We start from the raw sequence: 10,661 nt of genomic DNA on the forward strand, positions 1-10,661 counted from the left end.
AGAAATTGATGTATGTACATAGATCTTATGTACACGCATACATATGTATATATGTATATGTGCAAATACATATAAAATGGTCACACTGTTATTTCTCACTCGTTGCACTTTTTCAATTTTATTTTTTTTTTTGCGTACTGGGCGCGTGTCTTTTAGTGTTTTTTGACTTTGCCTTTTCCAATTGGAAAATCGACACGCAAATAAATGCAGAAAACCAAAAAAAAGGGAGCGCGGTCATTGAGCCGATTTTGCTCTATCTATATTATTATTATTTCTGCAATAAACAATGCGTTGTGTATGTACATCATTTACATCATGGTACCACAAAAATTAAAAAAAACGAAAAAAGGAGAAAAAATAACATTTCATACACACACACATACACGCACAGAACACGTCTCAGTTCAGTCATATTGGAATTACACATACATATGTAGTTCGCAAACAGTATGTATGCATATGTGTATGTGTGTGTTTCCAATTGGTGTTGTGTTTGTTGCTAGTCCGTTTCGTTCGTTGCTCAGCTTTGAGGCTGCTGCTTCTGCTGAGAATTTTCTACTTGCTGCGCTGAGCCGAAGCAGCAGCAGCAGCAGTGGCAGCGGCAGCGTTGGCGTCGCCCCCTCTTTTATTTATGTACATACTCTGTTTTCTGTGTGGGGGCTCTTTTTTATTTATTTTTTTTTCCTTTCCTTTTATTTTAATTTTTGGGTGTTTTTCATGTTGGTAGTTGTTGTTGGTAATTAACGCACAATTTTCAAAAAACAATTTTCAGATGAAGAAAAAACAGCAAAAAAAATGAAACTGCTTGCAATTTACCTTTTCAATATTATTGCTACAAACGACGCAGACGCACGGTATTTATTTCAGTGAGATTCGGTTCAATTGACGCGCTCCCGCAACACGTCCGGCTGAAATTTCAACGCAAATACTTTTGCTTTTTGCTTTTGCACAGCGTGACCACACATTGCATTTCGAAAATATACCATTTTACTTTGCCAAATATACCAATTTGCACAAATTTACGACTGGTTACACTTTATAAAGCATGCTTTGTTATTTGGTTCAAATACTAACGACAAATTCACAATTTTAAATCAAAATATATAAACGACTGCTTCAATGGTATCAAATTTTTAATATCAAAATCATTTATTTTGCAGACATGCAACACCAAAATGCAAGTAACGGTCTTTGAAATTAAGATTGATAAATTACTTAACTTAATTTTCAAATATACCGAACGAAAGTTTATAGTATTTTTCAGTCAAAATGTACTGCATACATCACAATTCTTCGCAGTGTTTAAATGGAGTTCAAAACAATACAGAAAACTTTTGCTAACATTCTTTAAATTAAAAAAAAACCTATAGAAATTAATTTATGACCATGGCATTATTTAGCAACAAAGTATGCAAAGTTTGCATTGCAAACATGATAACATAAGCGCAGAATGCTCACAACAGTTAACGCACTGTTATATGCATGTTAAGGGCTATTTACATGGGAAATCCATATTGAGCTCGTTTAGAACTGAACTGCATGATGATTATGCCACAAATGTTGAGATGGGCAAACTTGATGAAAGCAAATATACAAAATGGTCTAAATTTATAAAAATATAAATAAAAAATAAGAATATTTATTCAATAATAGATGCATTTAAATTATTTGGCCGCAAATCCATCGATATTTATCATAAGAATCGATATTTAGTAATATAGCTGAAGTCATCGACGATAGGTGACATCGATGTTTCTCCATCTCTAGCAAATAGAAGAGGGGGGTGAGTGAAACGCACAAAGTCAAAGCATAAAAGCAGAGAAGGAGAAGGTAACAAAAGAAAAAGTGCAAAATACAAATTTTATATTCTGCATAAAGTACGTTTAATTCGCGAGTATTGTGTGCATGTGAGGAATGAGAAAAGGCAAACGGTTGCTGTAGAACTACGATTAAATCTATTAAATTGTGCCTCTGCTGCCTGCCGCCCCCTCCACCCAACAAACATACACACAAAGCAAAGCAACAGTAGTAACAACAACAACAACAAAGCAATAGCAATCATAAATTGTGTGTGTGTGTGTGTGTGACCATGAACAACGGATTCAGCACCGGTGAGGAGGACTCACGAGGCGGCCATACCGACCAAACATGCTGCCTGATCGACGACATGGAACGTTGCCGAAATCAAGCTGGCTATGCCAGCTATAGCAAACGTATACAGAAAACAGTGGCGCAGAAACGCCTCAAGCTAAGCAGCGATCCAAGTGCGCAGCACATTTACATTTGCGATTATCATAAGGCAAGAATACAATCGGTGCGCACGAAACGTCGTCGCAAGGACAGCGAGGATGATAGCAATGAGACGGATACGGATCTGCATGAGTTTCCCGATCTCTATCAGCTGCATGTGTCCACGCTGCGTCGCTACAAGCGCCACTTTAAGGTGCAGACGCGGCAGGGCATGAAACGTGCCCAGTTGGCGGATGTGAGTAGACTCGAAAACATTGCATTAAATATGAAATATAAATTAATTTGATTTTGTTTTGTTGCAGACCATTATGAAGCATTTCAAGACAATACCCATCAAGGAGAAGGAGATTATTACGTTTTTCGTGTATATGGTGAAAATGGGCTCCAATAAATTAGACCAAAAGAATGGTATCGGCAATGATACCACTTGAACGCAACTCTTGCGGCAGCGACGCTATCGATATCGTTATCGCTATCGCAATCGTTATTGATGCCGGCTGTCCCAACACAGCTACAATACAGCGCTATCGCTGTGCTGCTCTCACCACACACCACGACACGAAATAACAACAAACAGACAAGGAAACACAATCAAAAATCACAGCAACAAAAAAAAAAAAACAGAAAAATAAGGAAAGGGTTTAACTACAGTGAAATCGAAATAGCTGCATATGCAGCCATGCTTTATATACATACTTTATACATATATGTATATTATGTTTTTTTTTTGCCTAATCCAAACTATCAGTGCTTTTAAAACTGTTCATAATGAGGCTCGGGGCTCATTACGACATGGTTCGATTTTTGAGGAATATAAAATACGTAAACTTTCTTATTTTTTACTATACACCTATCTACATATATACATATATTTTTCTTAGTATTTATTTATTTTTTTTTGTTTGCTTACTTTGTATGGCTTTGTTGTAAGTTAGCGCTGCAATATTAGAATTTTGTAAGTACGTCGAAATGAGGAATTATTGTATTTTAATGGCAAACTGTTGTGTAGGCAGGTTTCACTGTACCCAAATAGCCCAACAAATGCAATGCGCACAGTACTATATATATATACGATTATATAGCAGCAAGAAAAATGCAAGAACAACATTAACATCAATGTTATTATCATTATCATCATTGTCGTCAACAACAAAACACTTGGTGCTCCCAACAAAAAACAAAAACACGTAGTTTAAATGAAAATATTGAGAAAGTGAAGGTTAAAGTGAAAGCATATAAAAAGTAAAGTGAAGGAAAGCATAGTAATCTGTAGCGTTCGTCGTTGTTAATAGATCTTTATACAAATTCTACATGCATAGATAATAATTATTATAATAATAATTAATAATAAATGTGTAAATTAACATGGACCCAAATTTCTGGGGCCAACAAAACATGAATCAACTAAACTAAAAATTTACCTTAACTGATCTTAGCCTTTCTTCTGTTCTTGTCACCACTTTGGCCAAAAAGCAATCAAATAAAAATTCTAAATCTGCCAACGAGAAATGAAATGAATTATAAGAACAACAATCAAGAACTTCATAACATTCTACGTAAATTAAAACAAACAAACAAAGCATACAAGTAAAGTTATTTACAAACAAAAAATGTTTAATAATATGTAATTATTCTAATTAATGCTGTAATTATATAAATATATTTAAATTGTACACTTGTAATTTTAAAACTCATTCTAAGAAACTTATTAAAAAACAAAATGAAAACATCTTTTAACTGATTAAACCTAGTATACATACATTATACTAAACATTACATTATAGAAATCGGCATGTCGCCAAGCCGATGCTCAAAAGACTCTTGCCTAAGTTGAGGATAACAAATACATATATTCTTCCATGAGAGCTTTAAAAATCTTTCTGATTTTATTGATTATAACACCAAATATTCGTATTTGGAAACGAATCAGGTCATCAAGATGTCGAATACGCCTTATTGACTTTTTGTTACCCATTGCAAGGGTGTTTCAAAGTGCGTGGCAATAAAAATAGTTTTTTCCTTTAAAATTTCGTTTACAAATGTAAACCGTTGAGCGTTTTATTTGGGCGAAAAAGGAAATAATCTGTACGCTATTCATTTACTTGACATTCATATAAATTGCACTGAAAAATTATAATATTGTAATGTTGTGGGTTGAGCTGGTTCTTAAATAAAATCGATAGTTGGCGGGCGTTTAAATAATAACATTTAAATCGAAAAATCGAAGCAATCGTGGTGACTGCCAAATGTTCCAAACGCTTTACAGTTTACCGCACTGTTATTAACAGAAACAACAAAACAAATATTTTCCAGATAGCTTGTGAATAATAAATTAAAAGAAAAATTGCTATATATTTCTTATTTCAATTGGTTGAATTAATGAATAGTAAGTATAGTTGAAAATTTTAATTTTATTTTTTTATACCCTAACGTTAATACGACTGTTTTATAAATGTGATTATGGTTATCACAATCACACAGGTTTTGAATTGGACAAATTAAAAAAAAATAAGAAGAAAAAGCCATTCGAAATTAAATTACCAATCTTTTTATTTCATATTAAGTGTATTTATAATTTGATTGCAAAACAAAACATCGATGTTTAAAATATAAGAAATCGATGTTAAAAGAATGTGAATAACATATCGATGCATCGACGGTGTCATCGATGTTGCTGCATCCATCTCTAGAATCGACACAACTCTAATATAATACAAGTGTGCTGTGCGCTTCATTTTTACACAATTTTAGATATATATTTACATTGGAATATCTCCGATTCTCAGAAGTATTTGAAGACGCATTAAGCAATCCAATCACATAGTAACTATAGTGGAAGCGATAAATATATATGAAGAGAACGACAGAGAAGCAGCACACCTAGAAAGCAAAACGCTATATTCAAAGACGACGCACACACAGTGCGTGTGTGTGTGCCAGCGTGCGTGTGTGTGTGTGTGAGTGCCTATGTCAGTGTTTCAGTGCGTGCTTCTGTCGTCGTCGTCGTCGTAGTTCGTCGAACACGAAAAAAGGAGTAAGCCAAAAAGAAGCTGAGGCTGTGTGCACAACGTATGAACGAAGGAGGAACAGCTATTTTGCCGGAACACGCAATTCTGTTGTTGTAGAGAGGAGCAACAGCAGCGCCCTCTACAAACGAAAAACGCTTACATACATATAGAAAACCAACAAGAACAAGCAGAACAACAACAAACACACACACAAGCAGAAGCAGCAACAAAGGTGTTGCCCCACAACAACAAAAAAAAGAAGAAAGATGCAACAACAACAACAGGAATCAGGAGGCGAAGAGAGCTGGCTAGAGGAGCAGTTCCTACGCGAAATCAACGGCCAAAACGATGAATACGAGCGCGAATTTGTGCGTCAACGCGACAACAATTTAGGCACCGTCTGGGGCGCATTCCAGGATTCGGCCACAGCCGTTGCACAGCTCTATCGTGGTAAGTACCACGATACGCCAGTCGCATCATCATCAGTAGCAGCAGACAGCAGACAGCATTACATCTATCCAATCATAGATTTTGTTTATGCTGCCTCCATTTACATATTCACATACTTCTGTCTATGTATATGCCTGTGTGTGTGTGAGTGTGCGTGTGTGGATGTGCTTAAAAATAGTTTGGGCGAGTGTATTAATAGCGGCGACGGCTGCTCTGCTATCCAACAGCAACAACAACACCAACTTCATGCACACAACAGGCCCGGCTTTTAAGTTCCCCTCTAGTATGCGTATGTGTGTGTGTGTAAAAGCACACACAAAAATGCTACGCTCTTCTTTCGTTTGCAATCTACGCATTATCAAAGTGCAGCAGCAGCCGCTGTTGAAAAGGGCTCTTGGAATGCAATAGAAACGCAGCCATGTTGTTGGTGTCTCTGTCTAGCATATAGACGGCTGTGTGACTGTCACAGTGTGACAGGCTGTGGCTTTGCTTACTCCTCCTGAGCTCAAGTCAGCGCTTGACATTGTCCATAAAAGATTTTGACACGTTATGTATATGTATGCGTATGTGTGTTGTGTGGGTGTACATGTGTGTGTGTACATGTAGTGCGTCATTTTCGCAAAATTGTTAAACAGCTGTTTTGACTTGCTCTATGTGTGTGTGGGTGTGGAAAGGAAGCTGCATGAATATGCATTTCTATTCAGCGCCCTTTGCCTTATCATCGCGTGTGTGTGTGTGTATGTAGCTACATAGTTACAATTCAAATGGTGCTGCTGCTTGTTTCATTTTCTTCTTTTTGATTGCAAATTATTTTTTGGGTTTTACTTGCCATCTCGCTTCAACTTATCTCTCTCCTTAGCTAGCAGCCATCATGCATTTAGTTTTTCCTTTGCACACGACTTTGACGTCGGGTCGATAAACGTGTACGTCAAGTTGCTTTGGTCCTTTTTCTCCGTGCAGCGCCAACAACAGCAGCAGCAGGTGTTGGAACGCAAGCGAGTGACAGGGAGAGAGTGAGAGAGAGGCTAAGTGAGAGCGAGAGGCGCTACTATCAAAGACGATCAGCAATGGCGGCGGCTGCTCTCGTTGCTTTGGCTCTTTATGTCTCGCTCATTTTGTTCTTTTTTGGAATTCTAGTGCAAAAGGGAATGCATCGGTTTTGTTTTTGTGTTTTATATATGTACATATATCCGTTATTTATAGCATAGAAGAACATTGAAAGTTAGTGATAAAAGACTATATACTAAATTTGTGCTATAAATTTGATTAGTTGATCGTCTTTTATTTCTTATGAAATATGAATATTTCACAACAACAATTTGATCCTTTTTTACTTAAACTTATTAATGAAATTAAGGAAAAGCAATGTAAAGAAAATAATGAAATAGAAAAAAATCTAATGCTTGGGAAAATGTACAAAAAATAAAGTTGTATATATCGCAAGTTCAAATCTTACTCTAATTGCTTGCATTTTAAAGACTATATCATCCGTCTCAGTTTGATCTGTAGAATGCTGAACCAAAAATTGGGTTGTGGGCAGGGAAAAATCATTTACCAGCTAGTTCTATTTCCTCTACTTGCTATTGCCACATTTTATACTAAAAATATTTCCCCTTGCTTTTGCAGAGCGCTCATCAAACACATACGCTTCAGAGACTGGAGCACTGTGGCTGCCCTTTCAGACTGCAGCTGGCACAGTGACAACACTCTACAAAGGTTGGTTAGCTATCCCATTGCATCAAACATGTAGTTGTCTCGCTCTCCCAACTGCGATGTGGCGTGGAGGGGAGTGCTAACGCCATCTACATGTGACAATGCCATCAATTGACCGTATTTTAATGGAATGCAAATTTTGTTTGTCTTTTGATTCAAGAATCTTGTGATGGTCTCAAACGCACCAGCGACGCTGCCATACAATGCGGCTACCAAAGACGCACACGCGAACTGGCCGATTGGGCGCGTAGCAAAAAACGCCGGATGATACGTCGCGAGGATTTGCTGGCGTTTTTAGCTGGAAAACCGCTGCCAATGCAATCAACGAATCCACATGCCAATCGTCGGTGAGTCCATCTTATTGCGATACCCGGACATATCATTTGTTAAGATTAATTTGTACAATCTCTATTCATTGCTGCAGCTCACCGAAGCCAGAGCATAATAATCATCATGGTGGCCAAGTCAGTGGAGGAGGAGGTGGTGGAGGAGGCGCCAATGGCGTCACTGGTTTTGCTAGCAACGGACTGAGCATGATGGCGCCCACAAACACAAATGGTGGACAGACAGCAGCGACAGCTGCGCACTTGCTTAATAACCCCGCAAGCGGTCAGGTGGCAACAGTCGGCGCCACAGGCGGTGCTCTGGGCGCCGCCAGTGGCATCGTTGGCGATGATTTGCACACTTTCAAGGAGGCCTTAGTTTTGCGTCCACGGTAAATATGTCAACCAATTTGGATATATGTTGGAGCAATGCACCTTTCGAGTGATGTTTCTGCATTTGTAGTACTTTTTATTCATTTTCGTACAAGTTTTGTCAGTGTCCGCATAAAAGTGATATGTAAATAGCGTGAAATTAACTTCTAAACTGTTACATCAATTTGTGGAGACATATTCTTTAGCTGTACAACATAGTCACTTCTTAAAATTTTAAATTTTTCCGAAAGCAAATGCTTTCAAGGAACAGCATTGTAATAAGCATTCAAAGATTGTTGCGAATATTCGTATTTTAAATGCTTCAGAACTTATATTGATGAAGTTTCCAATAAGCTGTTCCTATGTTGTATGTTTCACATAATGCTTATATGTGACACTATCCTATAAAAGCTTAACCGACAGTTTTAAAGCTAAAGTAACTCATAAATAATGCTGCTTATCTTTAACTTTTTATATATATACATTAACTTTGTCAATTTATATGAATTTTAAGATTTGTTGAAACTCTTGATCAACTTAGAAAACTGCAGAATACTCATTGAATGCATTCCTCCATCCTTATCAGTTATTTATTATACTAATTGCTTCTATTTGTTCCGCCTTCTATATTTAAGTGGTCCGGAACTATTTGCATTTGTTGCCAACGAAATAGCGCGTCATTGCAAGCGGCCCGGCAGTCCCATCGATGATAAAATGGATATTTGTCATTACAGTAGTAAACGTCAGCGCTTTATGTAATGTGCAGCCTCTCGTCGGGATCTACATAACACGAAACACACACAAACATACACCACGCCCACATTAACTACATTAAAATTCACATATACAAAGTTCTACACATACATAAAGGAATATGTATGAGGGCTTAAGCATAACCAGCAATTTATACCCGCTCAATACAAAAAAAAAACTAAACTAAACTGAACGAAACAGAAAGAGGACGACAGAAACAGTCCAAAGGTCCCGCTCACTCGTAACGAGAAATAGAGAGAGAGAGAGAAAGCGAATGTGAAAAGGATGGACAGTAGAAAATGAATTTAATATTCTTAATGTCGATAGACACGTGTATTGACAAGTCGTGTAAAATATTATATTCAAAAGTCTTGTTATTGCGCTAAGCCACAACTACAAAAACAACATACACAAAACTTGACTCGCCTCATTTATCCATCAAACAAGGACAGATACGAGAGACTTATATGACAGACAGAGACAGAAACACTACACATGCAGCCTGTTGTACGAAAATACACAAACAAAAATATTACAAAAAGAAAAACAAAAAAAAAAAAAAGAAATCAACTTAAAAAATAGAACACACCGAGAACAGCATAAGTTAAATTTAGTTAGTTAAGTTAGTTAAGCAAAGAACCCCCTTTCGTTATAAGTCTTACACAACAAGTCAAGAGAAGTGATCGAAACCGTAGGAAACAAACAAAACAAAACAAAAAAGAAACAATGTAAGTTAAATGAGAAAACAAAGTATATGTATTTATTGTATTGTGTTGTTGGACGATCAAACAAACAAAAATGTATAACTGTAACCACACACACACACACACACACACACATATGATTGGCGCCACAGATAGCAAAACAATTGTGCACGTATTAAACACAAAAACAAACGGTTAAAATGTAGCGAATACTGTAATATATTCTACAACAAAAACTATAGATAACTCTGTTGTTAAAAGCCAAAAGATGTACATAAGAATGAAACTGATACAAAAAAAAGAAAAGATACAGATAAACTAAACATATTCTTCAAGCACAGACAGAAATGATTTCAATGCGAAACTAAAAAAAAAAAAGGAAAATACAAACTAAACTAATACCTTATTAACTGTTTTACGTACATACAAACATTTGACATCCATTCATCATTCATTACAAAAACATCAAATGCTTCCCAAAATACAAAAAATATCTATAAATTTTCCCCCACAAAACATAACAAAAAAAAATACAAAAAAACGAAAAACAAAATACTTAACACAACTAACGAAATTAACGTAAACTAAATGAAATGATTCAAATAATAATCTGCGGTTAAGTTGCATGAATATCTTTCGTCTTGGCCACATTCGTAGCTAGCCAGGTAAACCATATATATATATATACAGATTATATATATTTATTCATATAGAACCTATTGTATATGATTAGCATACGAAGGAACGAGTTGAGAAAAATAAAAATTCAAATACTAAATTATACATGTTTTAAAGCAAAGTCCTACGAAATATTGAGTTGTAATAAATTTAACAACTATGCTAAATTAACAATATACATTTATGAAAAGAAGCAATTAAAAAAAAGGAAAAAAAAACTTATACAAAACTAAGAAAAAACACTATAAGTTAAATAAAAACATGAAAACTATAAAAAAAGAAAGGAATTGATACTTTTTTTGGGAATGGAAAACGATTTCGGATTTTATGAATTCGATATTATTATTAGTTAATCCAATCTTGATGACGGAGATAAGAGTGACCATAAAAAGAGAAAAGATATGCTGAAA

The 10,661-nt window shown here is 35.9% G+C and overlaps 3 protein-coding genes across 3 annotated transcripts in view; 2 read left to right on the forward strand and 1 right to left on the reverse strand.

Annotated features, from left to right (window-relative positions):
* The window catches only part of LOC132795936 (serine/threonine-protein phosphatase 2B catalytic subunit 3), a 30,119-nt gene extending 29,176 nt beyond the window's left edge, over window positions 1–943 (reverse strand). Inside the window, exon 1 of the mRNA XM_060806905.1 lies at window positions 817–943. The gene's annotated coding sequence lies outside the window, so the exon portion shown is untranslated. The remainder of the gene's footprint in view (window positions 1–816) is intronic.
* An 832-nt stretch (window positions 944–1,775) lies between these two features.
* On the forward strand, window positions 1,776–2,879 carry LOC132796412 (histone deacetylase complex subunit SAP30 homolog). Its single transcript, XM_060807574.1, has 2 exons — window positions 1,776–2,485; window positions 2,553–2,879. Exons 1-2 carry the CDS (start codon window positions 2,090–2,092, stop codon window positions 2,679–2,681), a joined length of 525 nt encoding a protein of 174 aa, XP_060663557.1. The 5' UTR covers window positions 1,776–2,089; the 3' UTR covers window positions 2,682–2,879.
* Window positions 2,880–4,932: 2,053 nt separating this feature from the next.
* Window positions 4,933–9,992, forward strand: LOC132795022 (HUWE1-associated protein modifying stress responses). Its single transcript, XM_060805423.1, has 5 exons — window positions 4,933–5,708; window positions 7,335–7,424; window positions 7,582–7,768; window positions 7,846–8,136; window positions 8,752–9,992. Exons 1-5 carry the CDS (start codon window positions 5,525–5,527, stop codon window positions 8,873–8,875), a joined length of 876 nt encoding a protein of 291 aa, XP_060661406.1. The 5' UTR covers window positions 4,933–5,524; the 3' UTR covers window positions 8,876–9,992.
* The last annotated feature ends 669 nt before the right edge of the window (window positions 9,993–10,661 follow it).

Source organism: Drosophila nasuta, chromosome X (assembly GCF_023558535.2).
Source record: "Drosophila nasuta strain 15112-1781.00 chromosome X, ASM2355853v1, whole genome shotgun sequence".
Classification (NCBI taxonomy): domain Eukaryota; kingdom Metazoa; phylum Arthropoda; class Insecta; order Diptera; family Drosophilidae; genus Drosophila; species Drosophila nasuta.